The sequence below is a fragment of the Bos grunniens genome, chromosome 10 (assembly GCF_055505025.1).
Source record: "Bos grunniens cultivar Pamir isolate PY7600 chromosome 10, Bosgru_T2T1.0, whole genome shotgun sequence".
Taxonomy (NCBI): Eukaryota; Metazoa; Chordata; class Mammalia; order Artiodactyla; family Bovidae; genus Bos; species Bos grunniens.
In genome coordinates, this window is record NC_141174.1 from 73,527,946 (window position 1) to 73,547,559 (window position 19,614).

Sequence of the window (19,614 nt, forward strand, 5' to 3'; positions counted from 1 at the left end):
ACACTTAAATAAATGGCCCCCTTTTCTAGGGTGTTGGAAACTAATCAAAGCAAGAATGACTGGCCAGGGTTTATTACTCAATGCTCTATCATCTGTTCAGACACAGTGTTTTTTTTTTTTTTCTTGTGGCCATCCCGAATACGGAGTTTCTAATGGAACTCTATTCAACAACGATTGTAAAACCCTGAAGCCCCGTTACTATTATGGAGCATACTTTCATCTCGTTCTCAGTTATTGGGCAATATGTATCTCATAAGATTTTATCACATTTCACAGATGAACTGTTAATTGATTCCATGGCTATGATTAGGCGAGATCCAAGCTGGAACTGCAGCTCTGAGTCCCATAAATTCTTTGTGCTTCTGTAAATAATAAATCTGTTTTTAATGCAAATTAAAACTACTGGTCAGGGAATTTTGGCTCTCAGTTATTAAAAGACTAGAAGTGCATAGGTGGAGAAAGGCAATAACTGCAGTAATTTCTTAAGGGACTGTCTTATAATTCCAAACACACATATTTCGGAGCAAAATCAGAAAGGAGCAATGTCCGCTTTTGCTCAGACATGATTCCTAATTCTACGGCAGTCAAAACAGTGATAAAACCCAATGTACACTCTACAGCATATATTTTTATTTCATTCAAAATGTAAACTACATCAATTGTATTATAGCATGGAAATATGTACGGAGAGAGTTCTGCAACCTAACGAACAGTCCATGAATTTCTTATGGAGACACAGGGCTTTAAAACTGGAAGGGATTTTGGGTCAGTCTGTCCAATGTTCCCATCTTACAGATGAGAAAACAGAGACTAGAAAGACTGAATGACCTTATTCATTGGCAGAATTGGGTCTACAGAATCATTTCTCAATGGAATGAGTTTTCTGTTCTATCCAGCCTTATGTTGTTCATACTGACACATGCATTTAAGAAGTAAAACAGTCAAGTTTTAGTTTGTTTCCACTTTTGACACAGTTGCTGCTTGTATGACACATAACATGCATTACCCCCAGTGGAACACATCATTATTTTTCTCTCTTCCTTATGGGGACCTTCTACACAGAAACATATTTACTTGTGCACTGAAGAGAGAAGAGAAAGTCTTTCATGCTTAGTATTCAGAGGGACAAATTATCTTCCTACTTTTCCAGCAGGATATAGTGAAACTATATATCCACAGAAACTCCAGTTACCACTGTGCTTTAACCCCAACTCTGGCATTCTTTGGAGTGTAGATGGCGAGATCAAGACACTGCAAGTATGATGCTGCTTCAGAGAATGACAGCATTGTGTGGTGGGTTATTACAGAGCTTGGGAAAAGCATTTCATCATCCTGTGGGCCTTGCTTTTCCTAGCTCTGAAATGAAGCTAACCATGTACCCTTACCACCTTTCCCCTGGGACGGGGGAGCCTGACTTGCTAACCCTAAGAGAGGATGAAAACTAAAGGAAAGAATGAATTTCAGCAGCTTTTCCCCTATGTGATTAAGAAAGCAAGTGAACCTCTTCAGAAGAACCAATGCAAACAGAGTTGCAAAGGATGGCCTGGCTTTGGCACTTGGCAAGTTTAACGAAGACGAAGCCACTCTGAGGGTGTGCCTTATTGGATTTCATCATGATCCCTTTGTTCCAGGAAAAGCCAAATGCTAGAATATAAACCCACAGCTATCTGATAAGGTCTAGACTATTCCCTCCCGTCCCCAAACACAACTCTCTCCCTTTCAAACTCAATTCTGATTCACAGAAGACTGATTATTGAAAACCTTCTGTAATTTGTGCATGAAAACTGCTGCTATTTGACAACAATATTGGAATTTTCTTTTGTTTCTCAGTAGGTAACTAACATAGTTTTCAACTTTTAAAAGACAGGTTTCTAACTGTATATTAGGTTCTATAAAACCTCTCTACTCCACTCTCAATTGCTCCCTGATTCTTTTTCTCTCTGCTGTAACTCCTTGTCTGATTTCCATCTTTTCTGACTCAGATAAACATTTTGAGAGTTCAGACAATGATTCTATCAAAGAGCCCGTGGCAAAGGGAATGGTTTTTCTTTTGCAGCGTTGAGATGCCAGGGTGGAACATATCCGCTTATTGCCCCTCATGCATGCCTTCAGAAAATGCTGAGGAAAAGCAAATATTCCTTAGCCTCAGAGTAAATTGTTTCTCTTGAGAATACAACATAAGAATTTCCTAAATCTCACACGAATGTTGCAACACTGACCACCAACCTCCTTCAAGAGTGTAACCAAACAACTGTGGTTTCTACATTAAAGATGGGATCTAACATATTTCATGTATGACATGAAAGCTAGACTACCTTCACCACAAAGTCACGGAAAACGCTGACAACCAAAATTTATGACCCCCCTCAGCATAGCTAATGCACAGCAGCAACATCAGCCCCTCTCACAAGGGCCCCCTTTTCCTGGAGCGAGAATCTTGAAGAGGATTAGATATTTGACATCCACCTTGGAAAGTGAAATTTTGTTTGGCCTGATACCCATGTGCCCTTGTGAATGGTCTTTTTTTATGCTTGTGGGATATTTATATAACACAGACACACCAGCTTGACATGCTGATGAAGGGAAGCTTAATACAGGGGTAATGTAAAATATATATAATACTTAGGGGATAAAGCCAATAAAGGGGCACAATCTAAAAATCTATAAACAGAACCATGTGATCATCTTGGTTGTTAAAATTATCATGCAAAGATGATAATCATGATTCAAGAACATGTCTGCACTTAGAAAATCGTGAGATTAGCCTTCACCTTGCTTTTATCTGCATTTTAATTTTATTGGCACTTAAGTGGGAAGAAGGGCAAGATGTCAGCATTCGTCAATGCAGAGCAGAAACAGCACTACTGACTACCGACTTTCAGAACTCTCAGAAATTGTGCTGAAACAGGAGGAAAAGGGTTCATTTCTAGAGCTTGTTCACTTGCATTTAGTGAACTCTTCTCCTCACACGTTTGTAAAGTTCATTTTACTTTATATACTGTTTCCTGTCCTTATCTAACTTTCTGGTACTTTTTAGAATGGGTCCCAGCAAAATTTATCTCAGATTTTTTAGCTCTGAGTATGAGAAAGCCTAAGTGTATTCCCCCTCACCTTCCTAAGAGTGGGAGAGGGCCAAGCTGACTAATGCTGGTCAACTGCCAAAAAGAAAAACCACCGTAAAGCGAGGGGCTCCAAGACACCACAGCCGATCCTTACTGAGCTCTCACAGGTGAGGGGATAATTTCACTTGGGTGCCTATTAAGAGAAACAAGCACACAGAAGAGGTCTGCGGTAGGTAGAGCTTGAATAGAAGACCCCTGAGGTCTCTTTCCCAACTGCTGGGGGAGTTTTCTGGGCACACCGAGAGATGAGTCCCTACTCTCCAGTTGCCCCCTGTTTACCACATCCTCCAGAACCTGAGGAGAAATGTACATCTCTTAGGTACCTGTAATAATTGGTTTATCTAGTTGTACTACTAAGGGTCCCCTTGTTCCCATCACCCACGGAGTCTTTAGGAGCAGAGTAACGGGGGAGAGGCAAACAGATGGAAATTGTGTCAGACCTCGTGAGGCAGGTGGGTCACTTCTGGAAGATTCCCTGATTCTCGAGGAAAACTATTCCCAAGGGCTATTCCTGGAGTTTTTCACTCCAGCTCTCCTTAGACTCCAACTGCTCCTGGATGCACAGTCTTCATGGGGGGGGGGAGGGGAGGGGCGGCGGGGAGGCAGTCGAAAGAATGGCTTATCATTCATTACGCTAAGTGAAATCACCCAGTCATAAAAGGAAAAGTTCTGTAGGATTCCGCTTACATGAGGTACCTAGAGAAGTCAAAGTCACAGAGACAGGAAGTAGGATGGTAATTGCCAGGCTGAAAGAAGGAGAGAATGGGGGAGTTATGGTTTAGTGAGTACAGAGTCTGCCCTTGGAGTTGACGGTTGCATAGCAGTGTGAATGTTCTTGATAATAATAAAAAAAGAACGGATGGTCAAAGAGAGGCTCGAGGCCAGTCAGAGCTGCTTACCTTTTCTGTGCATTCTCCAAGTGACCTTCTTCCATTTTATGTTCCTTTTTGGCTGTGAAAGAGAATTAATTATGAATTAGAACAGCATTTTCTTCCATCATATATCCTTTGTGTAATCTGACTTCGATTACATCCAGTTATTATCAAAATAAGTCCAAATTCAGGGGTTGGCAGCCCCTGTGACATGTCCTGGTGATTGTAGTCAATTCTCTCTGTCCACTGTCCTGCTTTCTTGTTAACAGCTACGGCTAATGGCGACCGTAAATACAATGCATTTTTCTTTCTGGAATACTTTTGAAAGGGGTGATATTGTTAATTATGCTGAACAAAGGCTTAAAGTGGAATGACCTTGGCCAGATTGGAACATGTGGTCATCCAAGCTACAGCTGGCCTCTTTGTGACCCTTTGGTATGTGCTCAGCAACCCCACTCCCTCAAAACAACATAAACTCAGTACCATTTGTAGCAGTTCTGCTCAAATTCAAAGGGATTCACCGGAATCACTACATACGCTGTCTCTATACCCATGGTCTAAGGATGCCTATGGTCTCTTTTCTTAGAATAATGTTTTAAATGCATTGGAAAAAAATACTTATGATTACTAAAGAAATAAATGATACTGAGATAGAATTCTGAATTTACAGATTAAGAACTTTTGGGAAGGTCACATACATACTCCTATATTTAAAATGGACAACCAACAAAAAACAGTTGTATAGCACACGGAACTCTGCTCAATGTTATGTGCCAGCCTGGATGGAGGGGGGTTTGCGGGAGAATGGATATACATATGTATATGTATATGTATGGCTGAGTCCCTTCACTGTTCACCTGAAACTATCACATTGTTAACTGGCTATACCCCAGTACAAAATGTTCTTGGTGTTATAAAATAAAATTAAAAAAATAAAATAAAATGGATAACCAACAAAAACCTATTGTATTTATATATAAAAGAACCCATGTTCTGAAGGGCCACAGGGAAACTGGGAGGTTTCATTTTGGAGTGGCTCTTTTATATATTTTCTCTTTAATCAGAAGATAATACTGTCATATATGATAATACAAGTCGTAACACTTCAAATATGTCTAGAAAAATCATCAAGACAATCTCTACGAGCCTTAAGATTTCTTTCATTTAGATATGCCATACCCTTGGATTGGAAGAATTAATATTGTTAAACGGCCATACTACCCAAAGCAATCTACACATTTAACATGGTCCCTATCAAATTTCCCATGACATTTTTCACAGAGCTAGAATAAATAATCTTAAAATTTATACGGGACTTTAAAAGACCCAGAATTGCCAAAGTAATCCTGAGGAAAAAGAACAAAGCAGGAGGCATAACGCTCCCAGACTTCAGTCACTACTACAAAGCTATGGTAATCGAAACAGCATGGCACTGGCACAAAAGCAGACATATCAATGGAACAGAATAGAGAGGCTGAAATAAACCCATTTACCTATGGTCAATTAGTCTGTGACAAAGGGGGCAAGAGTATACAATGGACAGGAAGTCTCTTTAGCAAGTGGTGTTGGGAAAATTGGACAGCTGCATATAAATCAATGAAGTTAGAACACACCTTCACACCATGCACAAAAATAAACTCAAAATGGCTTAAAGACTTAAATATAAGACATGATACCATAAAATTCCTAGGGGAGAACACAGGCCAAACATTCTCTGCCATAAACTGTACCAGTGTTTTCTTAGGTCAGCCTCCCAAGCAATAAAAATAAAAGCAAAAAGAAACAAATAGGACCTAATCTAACTGGCAAGCTTTTTTGCATAGCAAAGGAAACCATAAAGAAAATGAAAAGACAACCTATGAAACTGGAGAGAATGTTTGCAGAAGATGTGACCAACAAGAGCTTCATTTCCAAAATATACAAAGAGTTCATACAATTCAGCAACACAAAACAAGTAACCTAATTAAAAAAGTGAAGAAGACCTAAACAGACATTTCTACAAAGAAGACATACAGATGGCCAACAGGCACGTGAAAAGATCAAAACTGCCACGAGATCAAAGATCAAAACTACCTGACACTGGTCTGAATGGTCTTCATTAAAAAGTCTAAACATAACAAGTGCTAGAAGGGTGTGGAGAAAAGGGAACCCTTCTGCACTGTTGGTGGAACTATAAGTTGGTGCAGCCACTATGGAAAACTGTACAGAGGTTCCTCAAAAAATTAAAAACAGAGCTGCCATGTGATCCAGCAATCCCACTCACGGGCATGTATCCACACAAAACTATAATTCAAAAAGATACATGCATCTCTGTGTTCATAGCAGCACTATTCACAGTAGCCAGAGCATGGAAACAAATGTCCATTCACAGAGGAATGCATGAAGAAGATATGGTACATATTTACAATGGAATACTACTCAGCCATAAAAAGGAATGAAATAACGCCATTTTCAGCAACATGGATGGATCTAGAGATTATCATACTAAGTAACTCAGAGAAAGACAATCATCATATGGTATTACTTATATGTGGAATCTAAAATGTGACACAAATGAACTTATCTATGAAACAGAAACAGATTCATAGACATACAGAATAGACGTGGTTGCCAAGGGGGAGCTGGGGATGAGGACAGTGGAGGGTGAGTTTGGGGTTCAGTTCAGTTGCTCAGTCATGTCTGACTCTTTGTGACCCCATGAACTGCAGCACACCAGGCTTCCCTGTCCATCACCAATTCCCAGAGCTTGCTCAAACTCATGTCCATTGAGTCTGTGATGCCATCCAACCATCTCATCCTCTGTCATCCCCTTCTCCTCCTGCCTTCAATCTTTCCCAGCATCAGGGTCTTTTCCAATGAGTCAATTCTTCACATTAGAAGGCCAAAGGATTGAAGTTTCATCTTCAGCATCAGTACTCCCAATGAATATTCAGGACTGATTTCCTTTAGGATGGACTGGTTTGATCTCCTTGCAGTCCAAGGGACTCTTCAAGAGTCTTCTCCAACACCACAGTTCAAAAGCACCAATTCTTTCACGCTCAGCTTTCTTTATAGTCCAACTCTCACATCCATACATGACCACTGGAAAAACCATAGTTTTGACTAGATAAACTTTTGTCGGTAAACTAATGTCTCTGCTTTTTAATATGCTGTCTAGGTTGGTCATAGCTTTTCTTCCAAGGAGCAAGGGTCTTTTAATTTCATGGCTGCAGTCACCATCTGCTGTGATTTTGGAGCCCCCAAAAATAAAGTCTGTCACTGTTTCCATTGTTTCCCCATCTATTTGCCATGAAGTGATGGGACTGGATGCCATGATCTTAGCTTTCTGAATGTTGGGTTTTAAGCCAACTTTTTCACTCTCCTCTTTCACTTTCATCAAGAGGCTCTTTAGTTCTTCTTCGCTTTCTGCCATAATGGTGGTGTCATCTGTGTATCTGAGGTTATTGATTGTTTCTCCTGGCAATCTTGATTGGGGTTAGCAGATGCAAACTAGTATATATACAACACAATGAATAAATAAGAAGATTCTACTATGTAGCCTCGGGAACTATATTCAATATCCTGTGATGACATAATGGAAAAGAATAAAAAAAAAGAATGTATACGTATGTATACCTGAATCACTATGATGTAGAGCAGAGACTAACAACATTGTAAATCAACTATACTTCAACTTGAAAAAGAATTTTATTTAATGCTTATGATGTTAAAATGAATGAGAAAAGAAAATCAATCATAACGAGCTATGTTGTGATACCTCATGAAAGGTATTAAAGGATCTTAAAAGCTAGGATATTTAAAAGGATATTAAAAGATTTTAATAGCTAAGATATTTCAAAGGATATTAAATAGCTAGGCTATTTAATAAGCCTAGCTCTGCCATTTACTACCTGTGTGACTGGACAAGTCACTCATGATGAACTGTGTAGTTATGGCCTGATCTGTACCATGAGCATAGCCACAGAGACTATCATCACACAGATGTGATAAAGATTAAATGAGATAATACATGTAAAGCCCTTAGCACCTAAGATATGCCTGATAAATGACAGGACAGGTATTATTAGCATCTCATCATTATTTACTTAATCAATGTAAATTTATTAATTTATTTCCCTGACCAAAACAGCTTGCCATCTCTTCTGACAAAGCCTCTGAAGCCTTTACAATGGCCCAAAGGTCCTGCCAGCCTGCCCCCTGGCTTCCCTATGATGTCATCTCCTCCTTCTCACGCTTGTTTCTTTCCAGCCTAGCTGGCAGGATCGCTGAAGGAGCACACTGAGTGTGTGGACTGGGGACCACTGCACCTGCCTTTCCCTCCTCCCTGGAGGACACTGCCCGCAGCCCCTGTGTGACTGGCTCCCTCTCTGCATTAGGTCTCAGCTCAAATATCACCTTCTCTGATCCTGCCACATTAAACATTATCCCTTGCCACGCGTGCCCCGCCTCTTTTCCTTAGAGCCTCTATCTACCCGACAGACTATCCATTTACTCATTTATTACACAACATTGAATGTAAGCTTCAGGAGAGCAGCCCCTTCATCTGGCCTTAAACATGGAAAAGTGTCTACATGTTAAATAAATTACTTTAGCTAAAAATGTATATACTTGACAATAGTTGCTTAAATAGACAGATACTAAGTTTCCTGAACATGAGACTTTATATTCAAAATATGAACACAGGCTAAAGAAGAATGTCAGGCTAAAACTGGATACTAGTGGCTCTAAGTTCAGTAAATTTCAACAAAATCTTTTTACATTAAAATGATTTAGATAGCTACATCATTTTAGGTAAAGTCACAGTCATTGCCATTTTTTTGTGCTATGATTTCTCTAGTTCTTCAAGCAGGAATCTCTGTGAATTATTTGAGTTCTTAGCCAATCAGACACAGAGAAGTGGCTTGCATCTCTCCTAGGCTACCAAGTTCCCCCAAATATGAAATCGACTAGTGGTTTGTTCTTATCCAGTGATTATTAATTATGTACATGATCAAATAAGGGGGAAAATTCCTTTGAGGCCTGAGTGATCTTCCTGGAGCTTACGGGTACTATTCTCTGTCACTAGCTGTTTCTAACTGGCTACTTCCACTCTGTGCTAAGTAGACTGTGGTCAACCCCATTGCTGCATATAAACTGAGTCACGAGAAATACCCTTCCCAAACTGAATTAAGCATGAGTTGAAGACTGTGCAAGAACTCTATGAATATAGTTATTTGGGGGGGGAAAAAAAAAAACCAGTATCCAAATGTAAAAAGAGGTATTGCTAAGTGGCAATGCATACTGCAGAACCTCTGAGGGTTGTGGGGATGAGAGCCTTCAAGAAAAGTAGAAGAACCTAGAGATCTCAAGCTTTCTTAAGTCAAGGGTCACTGTTCAGACAGAAAAGGCAGCCACTTCCCTGTGTGACCCTGAAGTTCCACCAGCCTAAAGTATTTCTCCTGCCACAATGTGTGAAATTTCCAACCATGTCATTATACATTTTAAGTCCTCAATGTTCTGAGTAAAACAAAAATAACATTACCCAGGAGAAGGCAATGGCAACTCACTCCAGTACTCTTGCCTGGAAAATCCCATGGACAGAGAAGCCTGGTAGGCTGCAGTCCCTGGGGTCGCTGGGAGTCAGACACGACTGAGCGACTTCACTTTCACTTTTCACTTCCATGCATTGGAGAAGCAAATGGCAACCCACTCCAGTGTTCTTGCCTGGGAAATCCCATGGACGGAGAAGCCTGGTAGGCTGCAGTCCATGGGGTCACTAGGAGTCAGACACGACTGAGCAACTTCACTTTCACTTTTCACTTTCATGCATTGGAGAAGGAAATGGCAACCCACTCCAGTGTTCTTGCCTGAAGAATCCCAGGGATGGGGGAGTCTGGTGGGCTGCCGTCTCTGGGGTCGCACAGAGTTGGACACAACTGAAGCAACTTAGCAGGCAGCCACAGCATGCCACAGAGGTACCCCACACAAAAAGGGAGAGACAAAGTTTAAATTGAAGATGGCACATCTTAGACAGAAACTGTCCTTATCCTACAAATAAGACGAGCAGTGGTCCTGAGTCCAGGTGTGGAATTTCCTTTGTTTTCTATTGTACAATTCCATGGATAGAGCATAAGTATGCTTCTTTTTCAGTTTAATTTGGTAGTAGATATGGGAGAGGGGGTTTCCCTGGTGGCTCAGTGGTAAAGAATTCACCTGCCAATTCAGGAGATGCAGGTTTGATCCCTGGGTCAGGAAGATCCCCTGTAGGAAATGGCAACCCACTTCAGTATTCTAGCCTGGAAAATCCCACGGACAAAGGAGCTTTGTGGGCTACAGTTCATGGAGTCACAAAGAGTCGGACATGACTGAGCATGCATGAATGCATGTAGCTAAGAGGAAGGTGGGTAGGCTTCCAGAAGAGTTTAAGTTTGGAGACACTGTCAGATACTGACACAGCACTAGGGGAGGTAGAGAAATAACAGGCATCCCTGACCCGCCTTTTTTCTCTTTTCTTTGCTTTTGCAAAAAGTTGTCTCATTGTCTCAACAAATTATTTTTCAAATCAAGGGACTAAAACAACTGCTTAGAATGGTAACAGTCTCACAACTTAAGATAATAAAAGCAATAAGAAAAACAAACCAGAGTACTGAAAATGAGATATTTTGCTTACCATCAATTCTGTCTTCCAAAGTTCCTTATCAAGACCAGGTATACACTGTAATGATGGTAATTTAATGGAGGGGCCAGGAGAGAGTGCAGTGGTTTTTGCTTGGTGACCTGCCTACAGCATCCTATAATTTCTCTATCACAGATAGAACTGTGTTGCTTTTCTTATGTTTTAATTTTCTCCCTTAAAGAATGATATTTATTTCTTATGTAACTCTATGTCCCAGAGAGAAAGCAACACAGCTTCTTTGGAAGTTTTTTATTTAAGAGATAATTTTGTGGATTTTATTTAGTGCAGCCTTTACTGAATAAAGGCCATTTGTGTTTGTGTAAATACTTAATGCCTTGGCATTTTGTTTCCTGGTTCATTGGGTGGCCATTGTTTCATTAGTTTTCATAAAGTTGCCCCACGATAACGATTCTGAAATTCATAAGTACTGTGGTCGACCAACTGAAGCAGAAATGATCCTTTCTATTCACTGGTTGCGGGCCCAAGGAATGCAAATCAGAACTCAAGCTACTTAAAGGCCAAGTTTCAAGCCCAGCATTGCCATGCAATGTCATGGACAAGATGCACATATCCTGTATTCCAGATTCCTCCTCTAGAAATAATGACCTACCTCCTACCTCCCAAACAGTTATGAGGGCTACATGAAAAAAGCACAGTTCTTGGTTGAATCAGAATCATTGCAGTCAGATCTTCAATGACTCAATGCCATGCAGAGGCTGCTGGGGATCCAAGCTTCCAGCTGGATGGCTGCTTGACCAAGTTAAGTACAGGTGTGGTAGAGTGGAGAGCGCTTGGGCTTTGTGTTAGGTGGACTTGGCTTGAATTTCTGCTCTGCCACTTATTAATCGAGAGACCTTGGGGAAGTCAGCTGACTGCACTGAACCTTGCTCATAAAATTAGAATGATAAGATCTTGCAAGGTGGTTGCGAGTATTGGACACGCTGAACGTGAAAGATGAACAGTGACTAACACACGCCAGGCACCCGTGGATGGTGGCTATTTATTGCTGATTGGCTAGAAGCAAATGCTAGCAGTCACCACTCCAGCTCTTTGACATTGGGATGAATAGTACACAATTTCAAGCAAAGTGTTTTTTCGCTTGAGAACGTTAACAACCATTCTCAGTAGATGTTAATTTTCCTTGATGTCATTTTCACATCAGATCAGGTGTGCTCAGGTGCTTAGTCACGTCCAACTCTTTGCAGCCCCATGGACTACAGCCCACCAGGCTCCTCTGCCCATGGCATTTTCCAGGTGTGAATACTGGAGTGAGTGGGAAGTGGGGTGCCATGTCCCACTCCAGGGGATCCTTTAAACCCAGAGATCAAACCCACATTCCCCACTTTACTCACAAAGCTGATGCTGCCGTTTTTTGTTGTTGATGGTCTGCTTTGCTGTACAAAAGCTGTAAAGTTTAATGAGGTCCTATTTTTAAATTTTGCTTTTATTTCCTTTGCTTTGGGAGACAGATCAAAAAACATTGCTGTGATTTATATTTAAAAAAGTTCTACCTAGGAGTTTTATGGTTTCTGGTCTTACATTTAGGTCTTTAATCCATTTTAAGATTATTTTTTAATATGGTGAGAGAAAATGTACTAATTTCATTCTTTTATATATAGCTATTAGTAAGAGAAGTTAAGGAAATAATTCTAATTTACAATCACATCTAAAATAATAAAATATCTAGGAATAAACCTACCCAAAGGTGTAATGATATGTACTCTGAAAACTGTAAGACATGAGGAAAGAAACTGAAGATGACACAAACAGATGGGGAAAGATATACCATGTTCTTGAACTGAAAGAATATTGTTAAAATGAACATACTATTCAAGGTAATCTACAGATTTAATGCAATCCCTATCAAAATATGAAGGGTATTTTCCACAGCACTAGAACAAATAATTTTAAAATTTGTATGGAAATAAAAAAGGCCCCAAACAGCCAAAATAATCTTGAGAAGGAAGAACAGAGCTGAAGGAATCATGCTTTCTGACTTCAGACAATACTATGATACATACAATAGTATGATACTGGCACATACTGATCTCTGAGTCTACAAAGATCAATGGAACTGGATTGAGAGCCCAGAAATAAACTCACGCACTTATGGTCAATTAATCTATGACAAAGAAGGCAACAACATACAATGGAGAAAAGATAGACTCTTCAATTAGTAGTGCTGGGAAAACTGTTTCCTCTGATTTGAATGCCTCCTTATCCTGCCTTTCTCCCTCACCAAACATGCCCACTATAAGAGTCTTTTTCTCTCTTCAAAAACCAAGCTTTAAAATGACCTTGACTGTGAAGCCCTCCAAGTGGGCCTCTCCTCCATGGAGTGGTGAACGCTCTTTCTGTGGAGCTCTAACAGCACTGTGTTCACATACGTGGGTCACGGTACTGGGGTCCTTGGTTGGCAGTCTGCATACTCTCTCAGACTCTGTGCTTCTTCAGGACAGTGACCTAAGCTATTTCATAGTGTTTCTCTCAACTACCTAGGAGGTACTCCACTTATCTGAGAGCAAGGAACCCATGCGAACAGAATACACTCTCTGCTCACTGTCTCTCCACTGCGGGACCACATGCCATTCCCTGGCACAGCAATTTCAAATCTTCCATTTTCTTTTTGCAGCAAAAGAGAAGACTGCCATAGAATCAAAGGGTAAGACAGGACTATTTATCATCCTGTTAAATCCTGTTTTAGACTGATCCATTATTTAGATTGATACATCACAGGCACAAAAAACATTAACTCTTTGAGTTTCATTTATATTGGACTGAATTTTTTGAGTATAGTAATTACAAAAAATGTAAAGTTTTTATAAAGAAAATGACACTTCCAAAAATAGACTAAGAACATTCATCATCTAGATAACTGAAATATCCAAAGTTTTATCCTCAAGAGGGTTGCATTCATGCACTAAAAGTGGCAAAAGGAGGAGGGCACTCTTCAAAGAAAGTGGGAGTTTTATGCCAAACATAATTAAGTCATATTTATGGATGCCCATCTGGGAGGCAGTAAACTGTGAACTGAGGGAAAGGGATAGAGGTTGGAATATCTTCCTTGGTATTCTTTACACAGTCTATTACACTTTAATATACCATGGTTTATGGACCTGACATGGTTGGTATAAACCAACAGGACACACAGTAAAGAAGCTGTTTTTATTACAGCTCTACAAATAGAGGAGCTGGTGATGCTAATAAGGAAACAAAGGGACCGCACTCCACTTCATGTGGTATCCATCTGACGTGAGCACAGCAGTCATTTTTCATTTCTTAGAAAATCAGCCCATCATGTACTTTCTAGGAGAAAAGAATGCTTTCACCCACAGAGACAGCAACAGCACATTGACACTGGAAAAGAGGGATAACTTCTTAACATTTATGAGAGGGGAAAATATAAATATATAGAATCACTGAGTTATGGAGAGGTCTTAGCCTTACATTTTTTCTTTTGGCATGCTTGCCCACAGAGGATGATATCCTCCCATTTAGTCTTTCTATTTTATTAGTTTTCTTGGCTGTGATTAAACTAAAAGAATCATTTTTGGGCTGTCACAGTTTACATTTGCAAAGGTCCTGTTGGTTGGTAAAGTTGAAGTGCCTAAGAGATCATTTAGAATATTTTCTGTGTAATCTGGTATGAGCTGTGCAAAGGCATGGTATGAAGGTTCTCAATATATGGGTATAATTTGATTTCTAGGTCACCTGTCTAAGGCTAAAGCTGACTAGGAAATTCAGGCTTTTGATGAAAGTACCAAGTAAAACACACTGGAAAAGAAGGCATTGAAGAGGTCTGGAGAGTCATAAAATCAAAGGGACCCAGATAAAAGGAGTGTGAAAAATCATCTCGTCTAACCCTCAGGCTTATGTTTGAGCTGGGATCCTCTTGTGTTCAATTAGACTTGCCAGATCTCATTTTCTTCATCATTTTGATCTGCCATTTTCAGTTGCCTTTACAACTAAATCTGAATATCTTTATGGGGGACAAAGGAAAGCAGAATAGGGCTTTCATGTAACTCCTCGGGTACCTGGGGCCTTTCTCAACCAAGGTTCTTCATTTGAACTGCAGAACGTAGAAAATGATTTGGGAGGCTATTTTCTCAGTCTCTCCCCACCCCTCATCTCTTGTGCACATCAGGAAAATGTTCTAGATGAATGTGGTGGTGGCATAGGGATATGCAAATTCATTACACACAATGGTGCCTTTTTAGGTCAATAGGGCTTAATTCTCTCATCAATGGTTGGAAAAGAGACAGTCTTGATGAAATCAAGATTACAGATGACTCATGATTTTAAGTCATTTACATTTTAATATTTCTAAACCCAGGCAATATAATATTCAAATACCTCATAAAATATCATACTGGAGTAAGAATTTGAATTAGAAAAATCTCCCTGGTTATATAAGAATTATACTACTATTTTATATTCTATGATGACTCTAATAATTATTTGTATTGATGATGAGTACAGTTAAACAGACCACAAAAACCACAATGTAAATCTAAGTGTTCATCAGATTATGTATGTTTTTTTTCTCTAGTAACTATTGTGATAGTAAACATTTTATCCATTTACAATTCTAGGAATTAATCAGATTATGAGTATCACCAAGATCTAAATGAAATAAATTTATCCACAATTCATGAGTCAACTCCCTGTGAAAGCTTTATGATTTTTTTTCAATATATATCCATCTTAGATGAGATTTTGCCCCAATAGGTAAGACTTTCACCACTCACAATATTGACACAATACTCAACTTTAGACTTTAGAAGGAATTCTGCTTATTATTTTTAAAGGCAACCATGTAATTAGCTGCTAATATTCTACTATCTTTTTTCCTCTACTTCTCTGTAGTCTAGCGAAGTCCCTAAAGACTGTAAACTATCTGTACACAGCAATTTTTTTGTTTCAGTGTGATGCAGATGCAATTACTTGAGAAAGTTGATAAGACAGTATCACCTACAACCTAGATATAACCTACTCCAACAATTTAATTTTATAGAAGTGAGAAAATGGATACCTGAGTTGATAAAGTTACTTTCCTGGGTCACGTTGATAGTGGCAGAATCCAAGTCTCTTGATTCATAATCCAATATACTTTCCAGTGCCCCCTGCTGCTTCCCAAGATGGTAGGCAATGTTTTTCTCCAGAATTTTCAAATACCAAGGTATATTGGGGCTGCACTGTATTGTACATTTTCCATAGGAATATATACATCAGAGAGGAAGTGCCAAGATGAAATTTTAGCTTTCACTCTAAATTTCCTGACTCTTGATATTTTAAAACAGACCATGGGGTAAAATTTTAGAATGATCTGTGAGAGGCTCATTAACATTAATGGGAGACAGGTGGTTGCATTCTCAACATGACCTGAAATTCTCCGTGTTATCTCATCTTCTGGGACCATACAATACCTTTAACTTATCAACATTAAAAGAAGTGACGAGTCTATTGTAAGGATTTTTTTTGTTGTTCTTATTTTTTCATGGATACTTAACCATGTATATAATATGATTCTTATCTAAGAAAATAATTATACATAAATCCTGTTTCCCATTAGATCAGATCAGATCAGATCAGTCGCTCAGTCGTGTCCGACTCTGCAACCCCATGAATCGCAGCACACCAGGCCTCCCTGTCCATCACCAACTCCCGGAGTTCACTCAGACTCACGTCCATCAAGTCAGTGATGCCATCCAGCCATCTCATCCTCTGTCGTCCCCTTCTCCTCCTGCCCCCAATCCCTTCCAGCATCAGAGTCTTTTCCAATGAGTCAACTCTTCACATGAGGTGGCCAAAGTACTGGAGTTTCAGCTTTAGCATCATTCCTTCCAAAGAAATCCTGGGGCTGAGCTCCTTCAGAATGGACTGGTTGGATCTCCTTGCAGTCCAAGGGACTCTCAAGAGTCTTCTCCAACACCACAGTTCAAAAGCATCAATTCTTCGGCGCTCAGCCTTCTTCACAGTCCAACTCTCACATCCATACATGACCACAGGAAAAACCATAGCCTTGACTAGACGAACCTTTGTTGGCAAAGGAATGTCTCTGCTTTTGAATATGCTATCTAGGTTGGTCATAACTTGCCTTCCAAGGAGTAAGCGTCTTTTAATTTCATGGCTGCAGTCACCATCTGCAGTGATTTTGGAGCCCAGAAAAATAAAGTCTGACACTGTTTCCCCTGTTTCCCCATCTATTTCCCATGAAGTGATGGGACCAGATGCCATGATCTTCGTTTTCTGAATGTTTTAAGCTTTAAGCCAACTTTTTCACTCTCCTCTTTCACTTTCATCAGGAGGCTTTTGAGTTCCTCTTCATTTTCTGCCATAAGGGTGGTGTCATCTGCGTATCTGAGGTTATTGAGATTTCTCCTGGCAATCTTGATTCCAGCTTGTGTTTCTTCCAGTCCAGCGTTTCTCATGATGTACTCTGCATATAAGTTAAATAAACAGGGTGACAATATACAGCCTTGACATACTCCTTTTCCTATGGAAACAATCTGTTGTTCCATGCCCAGTTCTAACTGTTGCTTCCTGACCTGCATACAAATTTCTCAAGAGGCAGATCAGGTAGTCTGGTATTTCCATCTGTTTCAGAATTTTCCACAGTTTATTGTGATCCACACAGTCAAAGGCTTTGGCATAGTCAAGAAAGCAGAAATAGATGTTTTTCTGGAACTCTCTTGCTTTTTCCATGATCCAGCGGATGTTGGCAATTTGATCTCTGGTTCCTCTGCCTTTTCTAAAGCCAGCTTGAACATCAGGAAGTTCACGGTTCACATATTGCTGAAGCCTGGCTTGGAGAATTTTGAGCATTACTTTACTAGCGTGTGAGATGAGTGCAATTGTGTGGTAGTTTGAGCATTCTTTGGCATTGCCTTTCTCTGGGATTGGAATGAAAACTGTTTCCCACAGTATCTACCTTATCTCACTACCATTTCATTCTCAATGGGAAGGCTCAGGCCTTCTACAATGCTTTAGGATTTTTTTAGGGGTTATGGAGGAATAGTGAACTCCTTCTGTGGGCTCATCACTTGGGGAGCAGACACTAAATGAATTATCATTTAGGAACTATTAGGAATTCCAAAGATGTTAGCTTTGTAAAAGAGGCTGTCCCTCTTTTGTTTTGTTTCATCAAGACCCTTGGTGATATTTCAAAGACACTGGGGTCCAGAGTTTCAAGCCTTTAATAACTATCTGGTGACAAAATGCAGGTGTACTAATATTGGAAGAAGATCTTTCAACTTTGTCCCATCTTTGTATTAGCACTAGCTTAAAGATGCATATTCAAAAGCAGAGACATTACTTTGCCAACAAAGGTCTGTCTAGTCAAAGCTACCGTTTTTCCAGTAGTCATGTATGGATGTGAGAGTTGGACTATGAAGAACGCTGAGTGCTGAAGAATTGATGCTTTTGAACTGTGGTGTTGGAGAAGACTCTTGAGAGTCCCTTGGACTGCAAGGAGATCCAACCAGTCCATCCTAGAGGAAATCAGTCCTGAACATTCATTGAAAGGACTGATGTTGAAGCTGAAACTCCAATACTTTGGTGACCTGATGCGAAGAATTGACTCATTGGAAAAGACCCTGATGCTGGGAAAGATTGAAGGCAGGAGGAGAAGGGGACAACAGAGGATGAGATGGTTGGATGGCATCACTGACTCAACGGACATGAGTTTGAGTAAACTCCGGGAGTTGGTGATGGACAAGGAGGCCTGGCGTGCTGCAGTCCACGGGATCACAAAGAGACATGACTGAGCGACTGAACTGAACTGACTGAAAGATGCATAATTTTGTGAAGACATGGACTGTGTGTGTCTGTGTTTAACTTTGTAGTCAAAATGCTTAGCACTTGAGACTATAAGCTTAGTGTTAACAAATCAATAACTTTTTGGCTCCATTCACTGGTGAGAAGGAGAATGACTAGAAAAGCAGATGCTAGTTTGAATTTGTAAGCAGATTTGTGAGCAAAGCGGGAACAGGCTCCATGCTCATTTTCTTCCTGATTTAAAAGTATTGTGCTCAAAAGCAAGGGCCTCATTTATTTGTTTATTTCATAGAATTTTCACACTTGGTTTTCAACAAATCTTTCTTTAAGCCCACATTAACAAATCGGGAAACAGTTCATCAATTGGCTTCTTTGGCTAGCCTGTAACTTCCTTTGATGACTATCGATGTACTTAAAAGTCATCGCTTGATTCTTGGTACTTCAGCTTGCCCATCTGTACACTGGATAAAATGAAACTTTACACTTAAGAACCCTGGAGCAACGAGAAACCTAAGAAATTCATGTAAGCCTCTCATGCTATAGTTTAAAAGTGAGCTAAGTTAAAACAAGAGGATAATGAATAAAAATAAAATTGGATTGTATGCAAATAGTGTACAGGACTGTGATCCCATCAGCCCACCAACCACAGCTAGTGGGGTCCAAGGACAGTTAATCCCCTGGCTGATTAGCTGCTGAGGAAGCAGTTTAATACAATGGACTGGTGGTAGCAATGATGATGGTGATAATGATGAATATTCACTGAGGCATATTCAGCGTGCTCCAAGGGATTTTCATTTATCATTAAACCTCTTCACGTATCAGGTGGGTTCTATACTGTGGATAATACTGGAGCCAAAGCTTCACATTGTTCTATTACTTATGAGCTGTTAGTCATGGGCAAATTGTTTAACTTGGATACGAATGAGTTTTCTAATTTATAAATGGAGGTAATAATAGGACCTATATTAGGTGGTTGTAATAATTAAATGAGATGTTTGTAAGATACTTAGCCATTGCACCTGGCATATTAGCTTGGGAAATGACAGTTATTACAACCATTTCTATCACCACCACAACAATGATTTGTCCAAATGACACTTGGTTGTTCAACTTTTCTTGGGTTCCCAAGAGACTTGTCTGAATAGTTAAACATCCTGTTTTTCCTTTAGTGACATTTGTATTACCCACA

At 39.8% G+C, this 19,614-nt stretch overlaps 1 protein-coding gene across 23 annotated transcripts in view; it reads right to left on the reverse strand.

Annotated features, from left to right (window-relative positions):
- Positions 1–19,614, reverse strand: part of FMN1 (formin 1) — a 497,211-nt gene that overhangs the window by 32,352 nt on the left and 445,245 nt on the right. For all 23 annotated transcript variants that reach the window (XR_015135041.1, XM_086322043.1, XM_086322036.1 and 20 more), the window contains one exon: positions 4,022–4,073. Coding sequence is in view for 22 of the 23 variants with exons in the window: in XM_086322043.1 (XP_086178169.1) it covers positions 4,022–4,073 (52 nt within the window). In the remaining variant the exon portion in view is untranslated. The remainder of the gene's footprint in view (positions 1–4,021; positions 4,074–19,614) is intronic.